This window comes from Galeopterus variegatus, unplaced genomic scaffold (assembly GCF_000696425.1).
Source record: "Galeopterus variegatus unplaced genomic scaffold, G_variegatus-3.0.2 Scaffold583, whole genome shotgun sequence".
NCBI classification, from domain to species: domain Eukaryota; kingdom Metazoa; phylum Chordata; class Mammalia; order Dermoptera; family Cynocephalidae; genus Galeopterus; species Galeopterus variegatus.
In genome coordinates, this window is record NW_007726694.1 from 421,716 (window position 1) to 445,740 (window position 24,025).

At 50.4% G+C, this 24,025-nt stretch overlaps 3 protein-coding genes across 5 annotated transcripts in view; 2 read left to right on the forward strand and 1 right to left on the reverse strand.

Moving 5' to 3' along the window:
• Nucleotides 1-1,579: 1,579 nt before the first annotated feature.
• Nucleotides 1,580-5,265, forward strand: GCHFR (GTP cyclohydrolase I feedback regulator). Its single transcript, XM_008570241.1, has 3 exons — nucleotides 1,580-1,714; nucleotides 3,543-3,637; nucleotides 4,770-5,265. The coding sequence occupies exons 1-3, from the start codon at nucleotides 1,679-1,681 to the stop codon at nucleotides 4,891-4,893; spliced, it is 255 nt and encodes an 84-aa protein (XP_008568463.1). The 5' UTR covers nucleotides 1,580-1,678; the 3' UTR covers nucleotides 4,894-5,265.
• Nucleotides 5,266-5,417: 152 nt separating this feature from the next.
• The window catches only part of DNAJC17 (DnaJ (Hsp40) homolog, subfamily C, member 17), a 29,238-nt gene continuing 10,630 nt past the window's right edge, over nucleotides 5,418-24,025 (reverse strand). Inside the window, exons 2-11 of one of the 3 annotated variants that reach the window (XM_008570247.1) lie at nucleotides 14,869-14,938; nucleotides 14,239-14,297; nucleotides 13,910-13,997; nucleotides 12,408-12,493; nucleotides 12,056-12,152; nucleotides 11,397-11,440; nucleotides 10,874-10,951; nucleotides 10,224-10,304; nucleotides 9,598-9,708; nucleotides 5,418-5,611 (exon numbers count right to left, since the gene is read on the reverse strand). In XM_008570247.1, the coding sequence (XP_008568469.1) occupies nucleotides 5,489-5,611; nucleotides 9,598-9,708; nucleotides 10,224-10,304; nucleotides 10,874-10,951; nucleotides 11,397-11,440; nucleotides 12,056-12,152; nucleotides 12,408-12,493; nucleotides 13,910-13,997; nucleotides 14,239-14,297; nucleotides 14,869-14,938 (837 nt within the window). In that variant the 3' untranslated portion in view covers nucleotides 5,418-5,488. Of the gene's footprint in view, nucleotides 5,612-9,597; nucleotides 9,709-10,223; nucleotides 10,305-10,873; nucleotides 10,952-11,396; nucleotides 11,441-12,055; nucleotides 12,494-13,909; nucleotides 13,998-14,238; nucleotides 14,298-14,868; nucleotides 14,939-24,025 lie in introns of all 3 variants that reach the window. The other 2 variants (XM_008570246.1, XM_008570245.1) reach the window with 2 other exon arrangements.
• LOC103588535 (chromosome unknown open reading frame, human C15orf62) lies at nucleotides 8,303-8,830 on the forward strand. Its single transcript, XM_008570244.1, has one exon. It carries the CDS (start codon nucleotides 8,303-8,305, stop codon nucleotides 8,828-8,830), a length of 528 nt encoding a protein of 175 aa, XP_008568466.1.

The following is a 24,025-nucleotide window of genomic DNA, read 5'->3' on the forward strand; positions in this document are numbered from 1 at the left end:
GTTTCCCGTTTTTTGTTAATTACAATGCGGCTATGAACATTCTTGTGCATGTATCTCGATGTGTGTGAGTTTAACTGAGGGTTATTTAGGAGAGGTTTGGCTGCCTCATAAAGTATGCACCTTAGATTGTATCAGTCACACCAATTTGCAACCCCAACAGTAGTGTGTCAGTTGTTAGACATTTTCACTAACACTTAGTATTTACAGATTTTTAAATTTTAATTTATTTTGATAATCTGCAAAGCAGTATCTTATTTATTTATGTAGTTTGTTTGCATTTCCGGGATTTCTAATGATACTGAGCATCTTGTTATATATCTTTATTGGTCATTTCCATATTCTCTTGTGAAGTGCCTATTCAAGTCAGTTGCCCATATTTTTTCTATTGGTTTATCTTTTTCTCGCTGATTTGTAGGAGTTCTTTTTAGGTCCTAGGCATTAATTCTTTGTCAATTTTAAGGAATCCTTTGTTAAGGATTAGATAAAACAAGAATGTGTTTTATCTCCCTAGCTAAACTGTTAGTCTAGAGGGTAGAAGGTAGGGACTACAGAATAATTAGACCAGTTAAGGATCCAACTTTCTACTTCCCTTATAGCTCTCTCCACGTCTGTCAAAGTGCTGGAGGCACAGAACATGCCTTATCAGTGCCCTCTGAAGGAAGTAACGATTTTTCCAGGGTCCGAGAGGAAAAGTTACAGGTTGGTTCTCCAAAAAAACAAAACAAAACCAATCACAACAAGGCAGATAAAGAACTGTCAGATTTTGATACATCCGGATGAGGGCTTGGACGCGTAACTGTTAACTCGCCGCCCTCTCGTTGGTAGCTGCAGCGGGGAAGTAGTTGTCATTTCCCCCGGTGAGGCCTCGTGACCCCCTGCGCGTGCGCCGCGACTCTCCAGCAGAGCTCGAAGCCCCCCGAGGGGAGGGCCAGATTCTGTCTCTTTAGTCTCTCCAGACCTGGCACTCAACCGAGCGAGAAGTTCCTTTACAGATGTACCCGTAGGGCCACAGAGACGCAGGCGCCCGCCGCCGTACTGGGAACGAGAGCCCGGGAAGCGGGAAATGCGCCGCGCGCCGGGGCGGGATTTTAGCTGTAGCGTTCGAGGCTGGCCACGAGCCTCCCGCCCCTGTGTCCCGAGCGCTTAAGGGATCTCTGGAGAACGCGTCTTGGCGAGGAGTGGATCAGCTAAAGCTAAAGCTGCAGAAGCGTCCCTAGGCGGGTGGGCTAGAGAGGCCTCGGCGAGGTCGCCGTCGGCTGGCTGCTGTTTCACAGGGACGGGGCGGAACCAGCAGGACTTTGGCGCCTGTACCTGCAGGTGTTGCAGGAAAAGGGCACAGGGTCAACACGAGCGCGTGGCGGCACGGCAGCCGCAGCCAGCCCAGTCCGCCGGGCCACCCCCTCCTCCCCACGGCTGAACCACCAGCCGAAGCCGCGGAACGGACCCGGGGTTCAAGTCCACGGCGCGGAGGGGAGGGGGGCGGGCGCGTCACGGCCGCCCGCTCCCTATTGGCCGGCTGCGGCGGTCACGGGCCGGGCGCCCCGGGATTGGCGCCGTCAGTGGCCGGAGCCGGAGTAACGGGACTCAGAGCCGCAGGTCGCAGTCCCGACGCGAGAGGGGCGGGCGTCGGCGCGGAGCCCAGAGCCGTGCGTGGGAGCCTGGCCGCGACGCTCTCACCATGCCCTACGTGCTCATCAGCACCCAGATCCGCATGGTGAGTACCGGCCGCCGGGGCACACGGAGCCTGGCCAGGCCCGAAAGGACTGAGGCCGCGGCTTCAAGCCTCCCTCCTAGGCAGCACCCACCGCGGGCTGGACCCGGAAACTCCCGGACAAGCCCGCTCGGGCGCGGAGAGGGAGCTGGGCAAGCGGGCTCAGCCCAGCTCCCGGGACTCGGGGAGCTCTTGCCGGTCCGGAGCCTCCCTGGCAGCGAAGGGAGCCGGGTGCGTGCGTCCCCGCGACAGGGCGACCTCCGGGCGCTTCTGGCTCCTGCCCTACCTGTCCGCGGGAGGGACCTAGGGAGCCCTGTCCTCACACGTGCAGCACCCAGTGCCCTCCCTGCACGGAACCACTTCGCAGAGAAAAAGTGGAATAACCTGAGGGAAAGAGGTTTGGAAGAGAAAAGGACGTACTCAGGCGCTGAAGCCCCTGTGCCAAGTTCCTGGCCCATACGCAGCCACTCGCTGCACCCTCAGGCCCTTCTAGGAAGGGCTAGCCCTGAAGCTTTAGGAAAGGAAGAGAAGAAAGAATTCCCTGCTTGTGAAAAAAGGAAGGGGAGACGGGACTGAGGGGTTAGAGGTGTGGAGAACGCCGCGCGAGTCAGACGTCATGTCCCTTTCTCTGGGCGCAGTTTCCTTGTCTGTAAAAAAAAAAAAGGTGCTGGTCGCTCCAGGAGCCCCCTTTTAGCTGCTGAATGATGTGACTGCCCACCCCCACCCCCGTCCCCACCCAGCTGGGCAGCAGGGAGCTTCTCTCCCCCTTCCTAGTCACCAGTGCTCCGGTGATCCAGCAGAGGGTACACAGCTCCCTTGGGATGAAGGAAATGGGGGGATGGGAGGGGGGCAATGGGGGAGGGACGAGTCACAGTGTGGCAAGAGAGGTCTTGGCAGTGCCCTGGGGTGGTGGTTTGAGAACCAGTCACCTGTGCAGTTGTTAAAATTTGGGTTCACAGCCAGTCACCAAAAAATAATAAAATGTGGATTCCTGTACCCTTCCTAGATCTCCTGGAACTCTCTCTGTCTGGGGCTTGGGAATCCATACTTGGAAATGTCCTCCCCACGTGATTCTTCTTTTTTAAAAAAATACTGTCACTAATACACATACCGTAGAATTCACCAATTTAAAGGGTAAAATTCAATGTTTTTTTTAGTATATTCAAAGTTGTGCAACCATCACCATAATCAATTTGAGAACATTTCCAACACTCCAAGAAGAAACTCTGTACCCACTAGCAGTTGCTCCTCATTTCCAAGTCCCTCAGCACTAGGTATCCACTAATCTGCTTTGTCACATTTGTGTTCTTCGCTGTCTGGCTTTCACTTACGAAATGTTTCCATGTTTCACTCATTTGTAGCATGTATCACTATTTCATTCCTTGTTATTGCCAAATGAGATTCCACTCTATGGCTATACTACATTTTATTTATCCATTCATCAGTTGACAAACATTTAGGTTGTTTCTACCTTCTGGCTATTGTAATGCTGCTATGCACATTCCTGTACAAGTTTTTCATTTCTCTTGTTCTCCAGGTGATTCTGATACACACAAATGTGGGTTGCGGTGCCTGGTATGCAGGTGCTAATAGTCATGCAATGCCCAGCTCAGCTTAGAGATGCTAGAGAGGCCCCACACTGCTCATCCCAACCATTGACAGGCTCCACCCCTTCCCAGCATGTGCTCAGCCTCACCAAGCCTCACCACCCCTCCAGCCTTTACTTGAAGCTCGCACAGGGCCTGCTGGCGGGGGAGGAAGGAGAGGCAAGACCTTCCACGTCTACCAGGCCAAGCAGCCAGCCAAGCAGCCACTGTGGCTTATCTTGCAGGAGGTGGGCCCCACCATGGTGGGCGATGAGCACTCAGATCCGGAGCTGATGGAGCATCTGGGGGCTGCAAAGAGAAGTGTCCTGGGAAACAACTTGTAAGTAGTGGCATCCCTCAGTATCTTCTCCCTGCCAGCCCCTAGGCCTCCCCCATTCCCTTTATTCAACCAGCAGGCCCAGGGACAATGCCCAGTCTGAGTCCCCCACCTGCATCCTGGGGCTCTGTCCTCTAAAGAGGTTGGCTCTGTCTGCTCCCTCCCCTCAGTGGAGCCCCAGGACTGTCTATTCCCAGGGTCCAGGACTCTGTAAGTGGACTGTTCCTTTCCCTGCCCTCTGAACTCCACGCTGGACCCCATCAAGCAAAGACAGGCACAGAGAGAAAGGTTTCAGTCTTGAAGAGCTGGCTGAGGACCAAAGCTAAACCCTAGCAACAGGGAGTAGGGATCCTGCCTGGGGACTTGGCCACTTCCCTTGGCACCATTTATACCAGCTCCGTGTATAAACTGTGACCACTGCTTCCTTCTCTGTAGGCAGGGAGAACCCTGGCTACACCACTCAGGACTCCTGAGAAGAGCTGCCAGAGTGAGTCCCAGTTCAAAGGGGAGAAAGAGAAGGCGAGCTGATCCCAGCCCCTCAGATCAGGGTTGGAGGCAGAAACCAATCCCACCCTTTTGGGTCAAGATGTCCAGGATTTGCCTCAAGATGTCCAGCTTGGGGCTTGAGCCCTTTATCTGCTTAATGGGGGTGAAGGAAGTGAAGCAAGCATTTTGCAGGCTAGAAGGGGCACACAGAGCCAGGAGCTATTAGGGGCCAACCTTGTTGCTCCAGGACTGCAGGATAGCTGTAGCAGCAAGCAGGCCCTGAGGCCCGGGTAAAGAGCAAGTCTCAGGGAGTGCTTGGGATAGGCGTGGCTGTTGTCAGACCAACATGGGGTCTGTTCTCTGTGTGATATTGGAAAGCCTACTTAACCCCTCTCCATTTTCTCACATGTATGTGGGAACAATCATGGTACCATCATTAGATTGTTGGGAGGCCTAAGAGCGCATGTGAAGTACTTACAGGGCAGGGGGCAGGGAATGTGCACTGGGCCTGGCACCCAGGAAGGCCTAACAAATGTCAGTCACTATTATAAGCGTTCCTGACCAGGCCTAGCCTTCAGCAGATGCTAGCTTTGGACAAGGAGCTTGCTCTGCACACACTCTCACGCTGCCCACCTTGATCTCTTTGCAGTTCTGAGTACTACGTCAGTGACCCTCCTCGCATAGTCCTGGACAAGCTGGAACGAAGGGGCTTCCGTGTGTTGAGCATGACAGGGGTGGGCCAGACACTGGTGTGGTGCCTCCACAAGGAGTGAACTTCCCACACCGATCTGAGGATGGGACACCCTTCTTTGGAGAGGCTGCCATGGGCCCCGACCCCCAAGCCCCTACGTCACTGACTGCCCTGCCTTTCCCAAATCATCAGTTTCCCAGGCCTAGCACCAACAGGCAGTGAACGGCCTTCTCTGAAGCACTGCCTCAGTCAGTGAGGGAGGAGAGGGCCCCTTGCCCTGGAGCTCCCACCTGCCCTCCAGCTTCAGGCCCAACCCAGGGCCTTGGAGTAGGCCACGTCCTGTGGGCAGGCTGCCCTGGCCCAGAGCTGGGCACCCCAGTGGAAGATGGCCCCTGGCCCTGGGTGGGTGGTTCCTGTGTAGCTAGTCCAAGCCAATAAAGGGCTGTGATGAGTAGCTGCTCCTCTGCTGTGCTTCTGCACCAACTGTCACTACGCGGAGCCTTTCCCTGGGGGTCTGGCCACTCCCAGGAGGGAGCCCCAGGCCTGGGTGGAGCCCTCTGAGGCAGAGCCCAGCACTCTACACCTATGTTTGGAATAGAGGTAGACTCTTAAAAAAAAAAAAAAGTTTATTAGTGATGTTTAAGAAAAGAGCTGTCGAGGGGAGAGCTGGGCCGGGGCTATGTGGGCTGCCCCTCCTCGTCCTCCTGTAGCATCTGGGCCATCAGCTGTTGTCGCTCAGCTGCCTGGCGCATGCGCATCATGACGAGGCTCTCGTAGTCCCTCTCCGATAGCACTGAGCCCTAAAGGACAGAGAGGAGAGGAGGGTTCAGGGGCAGCAAGGCACAGCCCACAGACTTCAGACTCAGAGGATAGGGCCTAGGCAGAACTGCAGCCTAAGAGCCAAATAAGGAGCAGGGCAGAGGAAGGGAAGGACCCTGGAACATCCCGGAATCCCCACTTATTCACATTTCTTCAGAGCAAGCAGGCCTTTGGCCTCCCCCTCAGCCCATTCCAACCAGTTATCTCCCTCTACCTTGCTTTACCCAGGCCCTTCCCACCTACAGTCAGCCCCAGTTCATCTTTTTCATGTGAACCACTTACCCATGCTCTAGCCAGGCCCTCGTCTCCCTTTATTTCCTCTCAGCCTTTTATCTGACACTCCTTCCCTGCGCCCCATGGCTCCTGCCTCTCACAGTTTGTCTGAGATACAGCAATCCCCTCAGCTCTGCTGGGCACAGACGACAGCACTGCCCCTCCCAGCTGGCTGGCTTCCCTGTGGTCTGGCTCCTGCTGAGGATGCAGAAGGGAGCCCTACCCTCAACACAGCCTCAAAAAGCCCCACCCTAGAAGGGGAGAGAAGTGGGCGTGAGGCCAGCTTGCCTCCTAAAAATACACACCAGGGTTCCTGGCTGGCAGCGCCCGTGATGCTTTCTTTTGTGATCTTGCCAGCACAGTGCAGGGGATTAAGGGGTGCTATATTTTAATAATCAAAAGAATAGCAAACAGCCACCTCAGTGGGCCAAGGCTATGGGGTGGAGAAGCAGCTCTACAGCAGAGCCCCGAGCTACCAAACTCACACCCTGATAAGGTCTGTAGGGGGAATTAAGTCACTTCCTCCCTCACTGCAGCTGAAGCTATGTGATGATCCTATGGTCCCAACAGCTTCTCAGAGAAGTGTGAAGCCCATTTGAGTTAGCACAGAAGTGACCCAGGGTAGTGTTGCAAGATGCAGTGGTCCACAGCAGAGAGAGCTGTTAAGCCCTGTTCCATAGTACACCGCGCTGGTGCACTCTCGTGAAACCAGCCTGGAGGAAAGTGTGGTGGTCAGTGACCCGGGGAATAAGAAGGGAGTAGCTGGGGTTAAGATGCCAGGCCCTGGCTAACTGGTTTGGAGTAAGGGGTGTACAGAAACCAAAAGCGTTACTCAGCCCAGATTCCCCCTGCTCCTCCCAACAGTTCCACCCCTCCTCTCTCCCTGGCTGCAGAATCTCCTAAGACAGTTGCCCTCCCAGCCAGGCCCACCCACTGAGCTTGGCCCAGACAATTCATGGCAGCCCCACGTGGCCCAGCCCCCTCCACAGAAGAGGGACCCCAAATGAGGCCCAGCAGCCATAGGGGAAGGATAGAGCACAGTGAGGTGGGAGGCAGCAGGACCCTGGCCCTCAACTGCTCTCCTGCCAGGAGGCCATCTAGGTAAAGCGAGGAAGGACAAGGAAACTGAGTAGCCAGACTGGATGTCAGGCCAAGGGGAGGGCAGTTCTCCCCGCCCAAGTTAATTTTGCTCTGCGAAGAAAATTCAGAGTCACCCTGGCATGCCCTGAGTCCAACCCTAGGAGGAGCCAGGCCCTTTATAGGCATGGGGCTACTCCCCGTTAACACCCCCTTTGCCTCCCTCCCTGGATTCCTGCAGGCTCTGCTAATGAGGGCCTGTCACCCAGCACCAGGGCTGAGTCACCCACACCAGCGACAGATCTCTTCCTTCCCCAACAATTGTTCCACACGCCTGCCTTTCAATTAACTCCCACCCTCCCTGAGCTCCTCCCACCCAGATACACAGGGACTAGGGTGCTGGGCCTGCCTGCTGGGGCCCAGGGTAGTGGGGCTGTGATGAGAAAGGAAGCAGCACGGTGACACATAAAGCAGTGCTGTCCCCAGACAAGTCCCCAGAGGAATCTTAAGCTCCCCATTGCCCTGGGGTGTTGGTCACAGCTGCCCCAATCCCTGCGTGCAGATGCTGCAATTACCTAAGAGCGTGAAACACAGCTTCCCACCTGACTGAGTCAGCTGAAATCAAAACACATCTCTACCACCACACACGGCCACACACCGCCAGGCACTAATCAGAGGCCAGGAGCTGCCGGCAAGACGGCCCGGCCTTTACTGCCCCAAAGGCGGGCACAGGGGCCAGGAAGCACCAGAGACGGTCCACCTGCCTCCTGCCTGTGGAAGGAGCCCTCAGCTGCTCGGAGCCCTCAACAGCTCTCGCCCGGCCAAAAAAGACCCATCTCTGCTGCCACTGGGGCTGTCCTCTCTCCAACTCCAGTAAGTGCTGCTGCTTCCTCTTGGGGTTTTTTCCACTGCCCTATCAAGTAACCAGGCTGCTGCTATCCTTGTGAGGCTGCTCTCGCCCAGCCAGAAAAGACCCATCTCTGCTGCCACTGGGGCTGTCCTCTCTCCAACTCCAGTAAGTGCTGCTTCTTCCTCTTGGGGTTTTTTCCACTGCCCTATCAAGTAACCAGGCTGCTGCTATCCTTGTGAGAAACTCCTGCCACGAAGGATTCCAGCTCTCTGCTCTCCTGGACAAAAAAGCACCCTCTTGCCGGGCCTTGTCTCACCATCCAGGATGGCAGCCAAAGGTCTGTGCTGGACCCCCAGGCTGTCTCCCTGATTCTTGGCACTCACTGCTCCAGCAGGGACCAAATGCTCACGAGCTGCTCCTGAATGCCTCTCTGCTGGGCTTCTGAGGCCCGTCTGCGGCTCCCCTGTGCCCCATGGAGACCTGGCGGAAAGGCTCCTTCCGCAACACTTCCTTCTTCAAGCGCCTGAGCCTGGGGCGGCCGCGACGGCTCCGGCGACAGGGCAGCGTGCTTAGCCAGGCCAGCACGGCTGGTGGTGACCATGAGGAGTACAGCAACCGAGAAGTCATCCGGGAGCTGCGAGGGAGGCCAGATGGCCGGCGCCTGCCACTCTGGGGGGACGAGCAGCCCCGGACCACACTGCTGGCCCCCCCGAAGCCCCCGCGCCTCTACCGAGAGAGCTCCAGCTGCCCCAACATCCTGGAGCCCACACCTGCCTACACTGCTGCCTACTCAGCCACCCTGCCCTCGGCGCTCTCCCTGGGGGGCGCCCTCCCCCAATATTCAGAGGAGGACCTTTTGGACACTCGCTCCTTCCAGAGGATACCTGCTCCTGACCTCAATGATCCCTTCTTCTCCTTCAAAGTGGACCTGGGGATTTCACTTCTTGAGGAAGTTCTACAGATACTGAGGGAACAATTTCCCAGTGAGCCCAGCTTCTGAATGGGATGAGGGTGGGCAAAGCTGGGGTGACTGGAAGAGCTAGAGCCTGGTGACCCAGGGAAGGAGGGTACAGTCATAGATTAAGGAAAAGGGAGGGATAGGAATCCAGGGCTCTGCCTACTCTGTGGATCCTGAAAGTCCTCCAAGACACCCCAGAGTGGAGGGATAGAGGCAAGCTGGAAATGTTGGTTGGGGGGCACTTCCTGCCAAGAGCCCTGAAGGAAGCTGTCTAAGTCGGAAAAGGGAGGCCACACCCTGCAACTACAGGAACAGGCAGACACCAGCAGAATGAGGTGGCATAGGGCGAGTCAGGGAGCAGGAGGACACAGATGGGTGCCCTGCACCAGGCCCTTCTGAAGCTGCTGTCAACAAAAAGAGGTCACAGGACAAGTCTGGGCAAAAGTGGTCCAACACAGGCTGAAGAGGAAAGTGGGGAGACCTGAGAGGAGAGGGAAGACAGACTTGACCTTGTCCAATCAGGTGACCACTTGCTACATGCAGCTGTTTAAATTAATTGAAATTACATAAAATTGAAAATTCAGTTCCTTAGTTGCACTAGTCGCATTTCAAATGTTCGATAGCCACACATGATTAATGGCTCCAAAGGGGTCAACATGGAATCACAGCCCCTCCTGCTCGGGCTGGTGGACCTGCCAATTTCATGCTACTCCCAATGACCTGAATTTGGGAGGAAAGGGCCCTGAGAGGAGCCCAAATAGGAAGAGGTCCCCTGAGCCCTGAGCAGCTGATGTGGCCTGGCTCCTTACCTTTGACAGTCCTGGGTGGCTGGAGCCCATCGTGCCCTGCGGCTGTCCCTCCAGCCAAGAAATCTTCAAAGGGTTATCAACCAGGCCAACTTCATTCTGGACAGCTAGCTCCTGCCAAACAACATCCAGTCCTGGTGCCATCCATCAATCAACTATCAAGTGTCTCTCTTTACCCCCACAGTAAGAATAGAACCAGCACTCTAGTCCTCCCAGCAGAGCTGGGCAACCTCAACCTTCATGTGATAGTGTGCTGAAGCCTTGACCCTTCTCGTGGGAGAGTGGGCGGGGGGGGAGTTGCACCCTCTGATTTACAAGGAGGAGCATGGTGTGGGAAGGAAGGGGGGACTCACAACCTCGAGGGGAGCAGGGGGAGGGTGTAGAGCCAGCCAGCAGCAGAAGAAGAGTCACTCTGTGTCCCCTTCCTCCCCAGAGCATTCTCCTATCCATCCCTTCACACACTGCTTCTGTTCCCAGGGGTCAGGGGTCTCTGAGGGCAGCCTTGGCTCTGAGCTGGTCCAGAGATCCCCTGGGAGTGTGGGTCACCTAACTCAGAAGGCCCACAGAATTGAGTTCCTGCCCTAGAATGACAGGGCGCCCGTGGCACCCCACCCTCGTGCAACACTCACCGCAGCTTTGACAGTTGCAAACTCCACCACCGCGGTGCCTGCCTTTTTACTGGAAAGCACCAGGTTGAGAACTTCACCATACTGTGGGGACAAGAGGGTCTCAGTAAACATGGCTCAGCCTTCAGGATGGCCCAGCTTGTGCCAGAGAAAGCCTGGGCTGCCTGGAGGACCACTGGGCCATTTTCAGCTTGGGGATAACTTCTTATTGCTAGAGCCCCAGAGAAGCAAGATCAGAGATGGAAAAGAAAGACGTTTTTTATCTAGGAATGCAGAACAGCAAACGACAGATGAGTGAAAGATGGGGACTCAGACTGTCATAACCGCCCAGCTGTCTCAGCTGGGTGAAAGCGGTCAAGAGGATGGGCTTTTGTGCCAGACACCCACCTCCTCTCTCCCAACACATTCAGCCAAGCCCCTTGCTTTGAGGGCTTGACCTAGCACTGAAGGAGAGACCAGGCTGGAGGGGACACATGGCAACACAAGTGACTGGAGGACCATCACCGGGGAGAAGTCTCTAAGCTGTCCTATGGTCTATGAGATAGCAAAAGGGGGAAAAAAAGCAGGCAGAGATGTTCAGGCATAGAGAGTCCTGGGGTTCAGGATGAGACGGGGCTGAGATGACAGGAAGAGAGGGTGTCAGCAGGGCAGACCTTTCGCAAAAGCCGCAAGAGGACATCTTTGGAGTAGCCACCTTTTGACTTATCCTCCGTCTTGCACTTCCATTTTAGCTGAAAAGACAGCATCATTAGACTCTGACCTTTGGCTAAACCATGCCAGACCCCACAACTGAGCTTCACAGTCCAAGCAGACCCTCCTAGTGACCAAGGCACCTGTCATCTAGGAAGCACCACCAAAAGCATGTTTTCACCTCAAAAACTAATAGGCAGGGCATCTCTCACCCGCAGGGTGCTCCCAGCCCCATAAGATACTCTCCTTAGAGGGCTTCTAGAGATGCTTGCCCTGCACTCGCCAAGGCTAAGAGCAGGCTTTCCTGGCAAGCTCTGGGAAGCATCCTAGTCTCTAGGTGGCTGGAGGATGGAAAGGATGTTGCAGCAGGGCCAGCTCCCCTCAGAGGTCCAGCATCCCCGCCAGAACCCCTCAAGCCACAGACAGCACCTGTTCTTGCTGGGAGGAGGGCTTGAGAGGTGGCCCACAGATCCCACCCTGGCTCACCTTTAGTTTAGGGGTTCCTTTGCCTTCAGCATTTTCTGCCTTTCCTAAAAATATTGGAAAAATTAGAAAGGTAGAATAGGAGGGAGTCAGTGGTTCTCCCAAAGGTGATGCAGCTCAGAGCCAGAGGACTTAGAAAAGGTTGTTCCTGACCAAGGGCAATATCTGCCCTGCTCTGGTGGAGAGAGTAGATGCTATCCCATCCCTGTCCCCAGAGCAGCAACTGCCTAAGAAGCTCTCTAAAGGAGAGTATCTTATGGGGCCAGCTGCCCAGCTGCCTTCCAAAGGTCACCAGTTAGCATTCTCCAAGTGAGGAGGTAGAAACACCTTCTGGGGGGCAGGAGGCAGAGATACAGACCATACAGTTATACTGAAAGTATCCCAGGGCCTTTCCCCCTGGTGATCTGCACCAAAATAGAGCCACCTCTGCTTGGGACAAAGACAAATGCAGCCAGGAGATCTCAGGCAGATGAAAAAGCAAATAGGCCCCAGAGAATTGGTAGAAAGAGAGGATAAGTGGCATGTATCAGAGTAGGGTGCCCCTTGGATTCCGGCAGGTGAAAGCCTCCACAATACCTCCACCAAAAAGCCAGTGTGTGGCCGCTCTGGGCAATCTGGAGCTGCCATGGCAGGGGAGACAGGTGGGTGTGATCAACTCTCACCTCGTAACCTCTGGTCCCGTTCCTGGTTTATCTGCTCCTGGATCAGCCTCTGCTGTTCCTCCAGCTGCCGGGAACCCTCTTCCCGTAGGCGTTCGATCTGCAGAGCAGGGGGAGGGGGGTGGGTGGAGGGGTGATAATTCTGTGCAGATCCAATTTCAGGTTGGCTCACCTTGCAAAGGTCCCTGGGAGATTCCACCTGCAAGCTAGGGCTCAGCAACCTGTGGGTGGGACAAATTACCCAGATCCCAAGAAGGTGGAAAGACCATGCCTCCCCCAGCCACCACAGCCACCCAGGGCCATCCTCTCCCTCCTCCTGCAGACAGCCCTGAGGCCAGTGTGCCTGGATGTTCACCTCTTGCTCCAGTGTCCTGGTGTTCCGACTCTCCTCCTCTTCCTCACTCCCCTGGGCCTGGGCCTGCCGCTCCCGGGCCTCCAGGTCTAAGCACAAGGGTTGAATGACCCAATTGTTGGTCTGCACAGTTTCCACATGGCCTCAGCGCATCCTATCTCTGGCTGCTCCCTCAAAGTCTCATACAGGACAAGACTGTATAGTAACTCAGCCCCCTCCCCCAACGAACACATGCACCCCCGCCCCTGTGCCCCCAAGTTCATTTCCATTGAGAAAAGTCATAGTCATGGGCTCCAGCAGAGTGGCCAGGGTTCGGAAGAGTTAAAACAGCTCACATTGACCCTGGTTCTCTCCTGTCAGTGAGCAGAGTGCAGGTGGGTGCTTATGTCAGCAGCCCAAGGCCGTGTGTCAGGAATGCCAGTGGGTGGAGCTGCTGGCCTCTGTTTCTGTGGTTTGGCACCACAGCCTGACCTGGGGCCTTGCCTTGGTCTGATTCTTTTCCCACCACTGAGCTCAAGTTCTCATTGTCTCCTTTCCCTTCCCCCCAACTCATATTTACCAAGCCTTACTGTGTACTACAGAGGCTCCTGCAGAGACTGGCAGATTGTGGGAGGGCATCAACCCAGGTTCCAGAGCACTTCCCACCTTCCAAGGGCAACTTGCTTGCGGCTCTGTGCCAGGCCAGCTGCTGTGACAAACCCTTCTCTCAGGCCTGGAACTCACTGCTTTCCTTTCCATGCACTTTACTTACCTAGAACCTCCATTCTTCTTTTTTTTTTTTTAAAGAGAAATGGATGTATTGGGATGGTATATGCACATATTAAAACATATGGATACTGAATAAGCAAGAAAAAGGGGAGAGAATTTGAGTAAAGAATGCCTGGATCAATCTTACTAGGTTGATGAAAATGTTCTAAAATTGATTTACAATCACAGGTGCATCATTTGGTAAATTTACTAAAAATCATTGAATGGTACACTTGAAATGGATAGATGTAATAATATGCAAAGAAAACTTTGATAAAGTTGTTTAAAAAGAAAAGAAAGACTTGACCTTTTTGAACCCTTCTAAAGAAGCTTCTCAGAGTGAACGCTCTGGGCAGAAATGAGGCTGGAATGAATAAAAAAACCCAGCCTGGTGTGGCGAATGAGAGCACCAAATTTACTCACACTGTATGAGTTTAAACCCCAGTGCCAGCAAGTTCTTAAACTTTTGGCACCTTAGCTTCTTTGCCTATAAGAAATGGGTTTAGTAGTACCCACCTCCTTGGATAGCTGTGATAATTAAAGGAATCAATAAAGCATTTGTCAATGCTTAGCTAATAGTGAATCTAGTAATTGTTTTTATTCCTAAGAATGTCTTTAGGATCCAACCTCTAAGAACAGAGTTCTGCCCAGAGCCTGGCCCAAAAGGCTTTGGGTTGCTGGAAGAAAAGCTTCAGGAAAAAACCCGAAGGAAATGAATGAAAATGGCCAAGGTCATCCAGTGCTATGATGCCACCTACCAAGCTTCACTTTCTTCCTTCTCTCATCAAGTTTCTGGGTCCTCTCTGCTGCCTGCTTCTTGGCTTTCCAGACCTTGTCATATGCAGCCTGGCAGAAGAAAGGAACACAGAGCAGCAGGTCAGCCAGAGAAAAGGGACAGAGCCCCAGCAATCTTCTTGGCCCCTGCCTCCTAGCCCCAGAGCCATCAGGGCCACAGCCTGGTGACTGGGTCTCCAGGGTTTAGACAACAAGGACTGTACCACATGGCAGAGGGCAGAGGACTGAGGCTGAAGGGCAGCAGTGGTCTGTAACAAAGGGCGACAATTCAGATAAAGGAGGATATGCTTACCCTGGCTGCAGCATCAGTCAGTACCTCCAAGGCCTGAGAAAGCTGGTGGAAGAGTTCAGCTAAACATAAGGATAGGAAAAAAAAAAGGAGGGGGGGAGAAAAATAAAGTTAGTTTTAGTGATAGTACGCTCCCTCAAAAAAGCACTTCACGGGGCCGGCCCAGTGGCGCACTGGATAGTGCGCCGCTTGGGAAGCGCGGCAGCGCTCCCGTCCGAGGGTTCGGATCCCACGTACAGACCGGCTCCCGCTCACTGGCTGAGCGAGGCGTGGGAGCAACGCCGAGGCTTGCGATCCCGTCGCCGGTCCCCGGTCCGGCACGGGGGCAACACTAAGGGTTGCAATCCGTTGCCGGACCCGGAAAAAAAAAACAAAAAAAAAAAAAAAAGCACTTCAAAGAAACCATAAGATGGCAGAAAAGATGACATCAGCCAATGACAGCCCAGTAAGGAAAGATGAGCACATTAACAAGTGACCTAACATTTGAAGTGAAGCCCTGGGACCCACTGTCCAGAGCCAGGCCATGTGTGTCTACGCTCCACTGCACTCACACTCAGAGCTTACTTAGAACAGGGAAGCCCAATGCCCTGGTACGTGGGTCTCTTTCTCCCCATTCCCTGAGGAGAGTCTCACCTGCTCTGGGATTGTCCGGATTTTTGTCTGGGTGGCAGGAGAGGGCCTTCTGCCTATATGCCTTCTTTACCTGGAAAAGTCAGAGATATGGTCATTTACTCTCTCATTCCAGGGACAAATAGGTAAACCCTGCTAAAGTGATAAGGGAAATCCCATGCCCACCTAAAAGAGAGGCTGCTGGCTCCCACTTCTCACAGTCATGGTGGGGATTTGCAAAGGAGGAGGCAAGGCCATGGAGGGAGCCAGGCCTACTTCCTGCAGATGTCAAAGGGTTCCTGGAAGAGGTACAGCAGGAGCCCAGCATCCTGGTTCCTCCATAGCCACTTGCAAACAGGTACTCTCTACCTACTCTCAAGGCATGTAAACTGGGGCAACCTTTCTGGAGGAAAATTTAGCCATCAGATTTTAAAATGTACTTTCCCTTTGATGCAGTCCTAGGAATTTGTACTTGTAGAAGTATGCCAAAATTAATATACAAGGATGCTCACTGCAACACTGTTTATACTAATGCCCCTCAGGAACCAGCCAAAATCTCCATCAACAGGGAGACCCATTTAAAAAATTATAAGACAACAGTCTATGTGCTGACACAGAAATATCTCTAGGGTGGAGTGAACGAAAAAAATCAAGGCTCACAGCAGTGTGTATAATATGACCACTTTGGGGTTTAAAAGAAAAATAAAATAAATAAGTAGTTACAGATACTCAGGCAAGTGCATATTTGTCATTTCATTTTTTTCTCAAAGCAATCATAAGAAACTTAACAGTGGTTTCCTTTGGAGAGGATGAGTGGAGGGGAAGGAAGCATTTACTTTTCATTTTATAGTTTTCTGTAGTTCAAATTTTTCAAACCTTAAACAGGTCTTATTTTAGTATCATTTTTTACTGTCAACAGGGTTTATTTTAGTGGGGAGATTGAAGTTCATTTCCAGTTTTCATCTTCATACCTCTCTGTATTAAAAAGAAAAAACCCCATGGGCCGGCCCGGTGGTGCACTGGAGAGTGCGCCGCTTGGGAGCGCTGCGGCACTCCCGCCAAGGGTTCAGATCCCATGTGGAGACCGGTTCCCGCTCACTGGCTGAGCGCAGCGTGGACGCTACACCGAGGGTTGCAATTCCGTTGCTGGTCCCCGGTATGGGCGCGACACCGAGGGTTGCAATCCCGTTACCGGTCAGTANTACACCGAGGGTTGCAATTCCGTTGCTGGTCCCCGGTACGGGCGCGACACCAAGGGTTGCAATCCCGTTACCGGTCAGTAAAAAAGACAAAAAAAAAAAGGAAAAAATAAAATAAAATAAAGAAAAGAAAAGAAAAAAACCCCTAATATTTCTTATATCAGTAAAAATAAACAAACATAGCTACCAAGATTCTCTTTCATGTATTACCTACATAGTTGTTGTAAATGAAGACAGAGTACAAAATCCCTGAATCTGTCCCCTGCTTTCTGAGGCCTTTGTCCCCACACTTCTGTCCTGCACATGTTACCAGCTGCTCAAACCTCCCGGGAGGAACAGCTAAGCAGGTGGGCTGGCCATGCTTCTCAAGTGGAACCAAAAAACACTTCTTTGTCCAAGTATGCTAAGTAAGGTCCTTAGAGGCAAAGCGGCCAGCACCTGCCAGGGGAGGGCCTGCTGGGCAGGTGCCTGACTCAACTCCTCCCTCTAGGAGGCAGCCACCTAGCCCAGGACCTTTGGGGTGTGCTGCCACCTGCTGGGCCATGGCCAGCACCACACCTTCACCAGCCAGGGCAACCCAAGCCCAGCTAACTTCTCCTGGAGCTAGTGCCACAGGAACCCCTCCCAGGATAGGCCTCGGGCAGTGTGGATGTAGATGCGCCTCCCTGCCCTCCCACCTTCCCAATCGCCTACCTATGCACACCAGGCCCTCCTGCTCTCCTCCCCTAGCTCTGTTTTCACTATTTAAAAATAGCAATAAGGAAAGAAGAGGTGACAACTTTATACACAGTCTTACATTTGCAAAATCATCTTTACTCTTAGGTCATGTATCATTCCTCTTTTCTCCCTTTTGCTGTCTTTTGCCTCCTCTACTATGCCCCCAGCTTCATCTCCTTTCTATTTTAAAACAAGACTTTATTAAACATTTTTTATATTTTAGGGCCTTTTATTTGCTTTTTTCAATAAATAAAACAATACAAACATATAAAAAGAGAAAGTTTAAAAGCTTATCTTCCCCCATTTCCCAGCCCTCTCTTCGATGTCCTGATGGTAACTGGATGGTAGGTCTCCGTCTATTCCTCCCTCCTTGATCATTCCAACACGCACTTACAGTAGTCCATAAGTTTTGGGGTTTTGTTCCTGGCCTCTCTACCCCCATCTGCCTCTGATCCCATCTCCACCCTCTCTGACATGGGCAAGTAGAAGAGGTGGGGGAAGGAGCCACTGTCTTCGAGGTGGCCCATCTCTCGGGTCTCCATGGCCTCAAACTTGCAACACTGCCCTGGGAATGAACTTCCTCAGCACTAGGATTAGCAGACGAGCCCTACCAATGTACGGGGATTTCGTGGAAGATTTTTTCTTTTGTATCATGGGGCTCTTTTAAAGTGGTTCATATGTTTTTTGTGACTCTAAGAGGGGTAGGGAGGGAAAAGAGTAAGAAGGAGCAGAAAGAAAGCAAGACAAAAAAGGGCATGGGAGTGGTGCCTCCTTCATTTTCTTTCCCTTTTATTTTTCTTCAGAGAATGCCTTATGGGTTTTATTCTAAAGGAATGATACCAAATATTGTTTTGTGTTTTATAATTCATTTTGGATGTTCTATATCAGAAAAAATTTTTTTCATTTAAATAGGAAAACAAAATTGTTCAAACTGTAAAAAATTATTAACCAATGAGAAATTAATCTACATTGCAAGTAGTACAACTACATTACACCATCTGGGTGAACCCCAACCTATCCCTCACCCCTCCAGCCTCCCACACTCCCAACATTTACAACCAAACACAACTGCCCCAGTCAACCTGATGTATCCTGGACCCCAATTCCTCAAGGCCTGGCTTGTGCCTCAAATTCTAAACCACCTTTTAAAAGTATAGGGGCTGAGGAGAAAATTATGTTAAGAGAAATACACCAGGCACAGAAAGAGAAATATAGCATGTTCTCATATGAGAAAGCTAAAGAAGTTGATCTCATAGAAATAGAGAGGAGAGTGGTAGTTACCAGAGGCTGGTATAGGTAGAGGGGAGGGAGGATAGGAGAGGGTGGTCCATGGACACAAAATTGCAGCTAGATAAGAAGAATAAGTTCGAGTATTCTACAGCACTGTCGGGAGACTACAGTTAACAACAATTTAGTGAAAACAAAACAAAACAAAACAAAACAAAAAACAATTTAGTGTAAAATTTCAAATAGCTAGTAGAGAGGATTTTGAATGTTCCCACACCGAGCTGGCCAGTTGGCTCAGTTGCTTAGAGCGCTGTGTTGATAATGCCAACGTCAAGGGCTCGGATCCTCTTAAAAAGAAATGATGGGGTGGTGGATACGCTACTTACCATTGTACACATGTGCCCAGATATTACAGTGTATCCCATAAATACCAGGGGTCTTCAAAAGTTTATAGAAGCGTTCACCGCCTCTCCCACTGGTCCGATGAGCCGCAGCGGCGGCCCCAGCGCCCGCCCCAGCGCCCAATGTCTCGGCAACCCAGGTATCAGCTCCCGCCACGCTGCCCGCCAGCCCCGCCAGCCCCACGGGGCCTGTAGGGCGGCCTGGGGCTGCAGCCGCGGCTGGGGGTGGGACCACGGCTGCGCTGGCCGGGACCGGCTGAGCCTCCGGGGGCGGCTCAGTGTCGGCAGGCTGCGCCTCTGAAGGGGTGAAGGGGTGGAGCTGCCCAAGGACTTGGGGACCAAACCCCCACACCAGTGTGCAGAGGCAGTCGAACACGGAATCAAGGTACCTGATTCGCCAGCCTTGAGATTTAATGCCTGCCCTGCTGGGTTTCGGACTTGTTCGGGACCTGTCTTTCCTTTCTTTTGGCCTATTCCTCCCTTTTGGAATGGGAACGTATACCCATGGGAATGTTCCACCATTGCATCTTGGCAGTAGATAAATTTGGTTTTGTTTTTCAGGTTCACAGCTGGAAGGACTTTTGCTTTTGGTATCAAATGATACTTTGGACTTTGGACTTTTAAGTTGGTGCTGGAGCAAGCTAAGACTATTGGGACTGTTGGGATAGAATGACTGTACTTTGTATGTGACAGTGACATGAGTTTTGTGGGACCAGGGGAGGAATGATGGAGTTTGGATGTGTTGTCCCCTCCAAAACTCATGTGGAAATTTGATCCCCAATGTGGCAGTGTTGGAAACTTGATTGAGTCATGGGGGCAGATCCCTTATGAATGGATTAATGCTCTCCCTGGAGGAAGGGGGATTAATGAGTGAGTTCAAGCTCTGTTAGTTCCCATGAGAGCTGGTTGTTTAAAAGACCCTGGCACCTCCTCTCTCTGACGGAGATGCGCAGCTGATGGTGTCCAAAATGCCTCTGGTGCACTTTCTGATGCAGCTGGAGGACTACACCCCTGTGACCCCAGAGTCGGTGGCTACCTGATCCGTTCTGGCTGTGAGGCCTCAGACCATGCATAATTTGGCTCATCTCCCTACCTACCTAGAAATTCATCTCAGACATGGCCCTACAGCACTGCAAAATGACACTTTCTGATGCAGCTGGAGGACTACACCCCTGTGACCCCAGAGTTGGTGGCTACCTGATCCGTTCTGGCTGTGAGGCCTCAGACCATGCATAATTTGGCTCATCTCCGAGGAGTTCTCCAAGCAGAGAGCATGAAAAGGCATTCGAAACAGAGGACATAAAAGAGCCTGGATTTCTCTTCAAGCCCCAGACCAGCTTAGAGGAGAAATAGAAAAATTTTGCTTCAATGAGGAAAAAGTACTGAGAACAGAAAAGGACATGGTTGTAATAAAACATGAAAATAAAAATAATGTTTTTTGTCAAAGGATGTTTTTGGTTAATTAAACTTCAATCAAAGAAAAGTAGAAGAAAATTGTAGGGAAAGAACAAATTCATACAAACAGATTTTAATGCACAGACTTGGGATGAAGACCTGCTAGGAAATGAAAGTATACTATAGGCAAAGAAATGCAAACTGGGCAGAGAAGAGGAGAAAACAAGGACTAAAAAATGATAAAAGTTGACTCAGACATGATAGTGAAAATACACAAAAGTTGATGTGGTTGATAAGGTGTGTGTAAACAGAGAATAGAACAATTAGAAGGGAAAGCCCTGAGGAGGTACACATTCTCAGCAGGGCCAGATGGTGAGAGCTTCTTGAGTTCAAGGGTAATAAACAGAATGGATGACTGAGGAAGCTTATGGGGTCTCCAAGCCCAAAGAACTTGAACTTCAACATTCTATGTCTGCTATGAAAATGTATCATAAAGCTCAAAAGCAGCAGGCAAGATTAACAGAACATAAGCCTGGCCAAGAAACAAACCATAATAAATGTAAAAATTTAGTATGTAGTAAAAGGTACACAAGTAAAATGTATTACACTAAGTGGGGGAAAAAGTTAGCTCTTCATCCCAAACCACATACCCAAAATAATTCCAGATAGATCAAAATATTAAAACAAGAACAAAACTAAAAGGAAAGAAAGTGATGGGACTATTAATATGCTCTTGAGATGGTGAAGAAATTCCTAAGCACAAAAGCAAGGGAAGAAATCACATATATGGGGCCGGCCCGTGGCTCACTCGGGAGAGTGCGGTGCTGATAACACCAAGGCCATGGGTTCAGATACCATATAGGGATGGCTGGTTTGCTCATTGGCTGAGTGTGGTGCTGACAACACCAAGCCAAGGGTTAAGATCCCCTTACCGGTTAGCTTTATATAAATAAATAAATAAATAAATAAAATCATACACAGGCCCGTTAGCTCAGTTGGTTACAGCGTGGTGTGATAACACCAAGGTCAAGGGTTCAGATCCTAGTACTGCCAGCTGCCAAAAAAAAAAATCATAATCCTAGACAAAACTAAAAAACAGGGAAATGAAAACTGAGGAAAGTATCTGCATGAAATACGACAGACAACACAATCCTTACTATATAAAGAATTCATACAGAGTCCTAAGAAAAAAACTACAAGAAAATAGAGAGAAAACATGAAGAGACAACCCACAAGAGAATATAAATGGTTAATAACATGAAAACCTTCAGCCTCATAGACAAAGATTAAAAGCCATTCTTCACCTATCAGTTGACAAGTAAAAAAACTACAGTATTTAATGTTGTTGGCACTGTGGTGAACGTGTAAATTGACACATAGATTCTGGAACATAATCTGGCAGCACATATCAGAAGGCTTGGAAAAGTTCAGACCATTTGACCCAGCAAGGCTTCTTCTAAGAGCCTGTTCTAAAGAAATATTTAGAAATTCATACAATATTTATAAACATTATAGCATTATTCATAATAGAAAAAAGTCTGGGCCGGCCCGTGGCTCACTCGGTAGAGTGCGGTGCTGATAACACCAAGGCCGCGGGTTCGGATCCTATAGAGGGATGGCCAGTTTGCTCACTGGCTGAGCGTGGTGCTGACAACACCAAGCCAAGGGTTGAGATCCCCTTACCGGTCATTTTTTAAAAAAAAAAAAAAAAGTCAGACAAGCATACAGAAAGGACATTGTTGGGTAAAAAAGTCTGGGCCGGCCCGTGGCTCACTCGGTAGAGTGCGGTGCTGATAACACCAAGGCCGCGGGTTCGGATCCTATAGAGGGATGGCCAGTTTGCTCACTGGCTGAGCGTGGTGCTGACAACACCAAGCCAAGGGTTGAGATCCCCTTACCGGTCATTTTTTAAAAAAAAAAAAAAAAGTCAGACAAGCATACAGAAAGGACATTGTTGGGTGGGATCTTAACCCTTGCCGGCCCAGAAATCTTTCAAATTAAAAAAAGGGGGGAGAGGGAGGAGGGAGGGAGGTTTTGGTAATGGGCCACAATAATCAACCACGTTGTATATCAACAAAATAAAATTTAAAATAAATAAATAAATAAATAAAATTTTTAAACAAGAAAGAAAAAAGTCAGAAATCTTTTTTTTTTTTTTTAAAAGATGACCGGTAAGGGGATCTTAACCCTTGCCGGCCCAGAAATCTTTCAAATTAAAAAAAAAATAGTAGCTAGTTTACACAAGCTAGCACACATGGCAAGCTCTGTTTGAAGTGCTTTACATTAATTAACTCATTTAACCCTTAAAATCCCTAAGAGTCTGAAATTGTTATTATCCTCATTTTACAACTGTGACATAATGAGGGGTTAATTATGATACTGAAAATCCATCCAATGAAAATCCATGCAGTCATTATTTTAGATAAAAACTGTTCTACTCCAGCCAAACACCATAGAAAAAACAGTGGCCCCCACCCCACCCATGCCATCAAGGGCCAAATGGGGAGTCTAGACTTCCATCCTCGCCAGGCGGTAATAAAGCATCCCAAACCTCTGTCTGGGTGGTGTCAGAGAAGGCCAAATACGGAGTTGGGACTTTCATCCCCTTCAGATAAAAATATAAAAATATCTCAAAGAGAGGATTATAGTTGATATTTACTTTCTACAATAAGTTTGTATTACTCTCCAAGTAATACAAGAAAACAATTGTTAAGAAACAAACAGCATTGTTCAGCTTCTTTCCACTATTCTATGCTAGGAGGCAGCATGGTTCACTGAAAGAGAGAAGGTCTGATGGATGTATGTTTAAATTCAGAATCTTCCACATACTAACAGCATGACCTTGGGAAGATAACTGAATCTCACTCAGCCTTAGGTTCTTCAACTACAAAGTGAGAAAAATAAACCTTACACACAGAGCTACTGGAAGGACTGAAGAAAATAATCCCTGTGAAGCACCTGACAAAAAACAAGGCACTTAAGGCTGGCTGGTAAGCTTACTTGGTTAGAATGTGGTGTTGATAACACCACGGTTAAGGGTTCAGATCCCCACAATGCCAGCCACCAAAAAAACCCAAAAAACAAGAAAACCCAAGACACTCAATACAAGTTTCCAAACCTCTCTCCCCCACTCCCGGAAGGGGAGTAAACTGCGACCGTAGGGTGCCAACCTGACAGGAACTCCAGGAGTGGACCCTGGTCCACAGTGTGCACAGGTCAACCCAATTTGAATTCTCTAGGTGTACAGGGCTGGTTTCAAGTCTGCTAGGAGGCAGTCCTAAAACTTAATCCTTGGCTAGCCCCCAGGGTCTCTGAAATACTCTCATTCAAAGAGTCGAGGACATGAATAGGTAGCCTGAGATCTTCTAGAGTGGCCGCAAACCAAAACCAAGCTGGCCTAAGAATGTTGGTTGTGTCTGTCTTGATTAACTACTTATTACTATATTTAGCTGCTAAGCCTGCCCTGGGCAGGGCCCATTCCTCAGTTATAGCCTGGAAGGCCAGTTTTGACTCTGAATCAGTTAGCCTGGGGTTTGGTCCTTTGTGTTACAAACTGGATTCCCAGCTTTGTCCAGCCCTACTGTAGTGACTGCTGCCTGATGAATTTCTCATCATGTAAACACAACTCTTTGAAGCTTCCAGTCTCAATATTATTTATTATGAAATAATCCTAACTTATGAGCAGTTCAAGAAGCTGAGTTCAGGGTAGAAAGGCACAATAATATTTTCCTTAACTATGATAAAGTTGGGAAGGAGGGGAACTTTCAGAAGAACAGAGAAATAGAGACTATCCATGTAATGATGTAGGGTAAAGATAGGACCATCGAAACCCAGGAATCCCAGGTTGAAAGCTCCTCTATGAAACTAAGTCTGCAGGTGCTGGAATCACTCAGGCATGGTTGAAGCAGTCACAGCAAGTAGCCTGCAGATCCTGGATGTCTTTAACATTTGCAGCTTTCCTTCTTTACCTACACATTCCTCCTAAGTCCCCTGGTCCCACCTAGTACATGGAAACGCTTGCATTCTTGAGACTTCACAAAGAGGGGGAGCTGGGTCATTGTTCAGGGGCTTCCCTCCCAACAACCCATGTCCAGTCCATGGTTTTTCAGAGAACCAGTCTGTCTCCAAGGCCCAGCCCCAGAATGACAAAGATCTCAGATGAATGTAAGCTCCACTAGGACTTTAAACTCCAACTTGTAGAATTTTGGTCTTTCTCCCAGCATCTTTCCAAAATCTTACTGC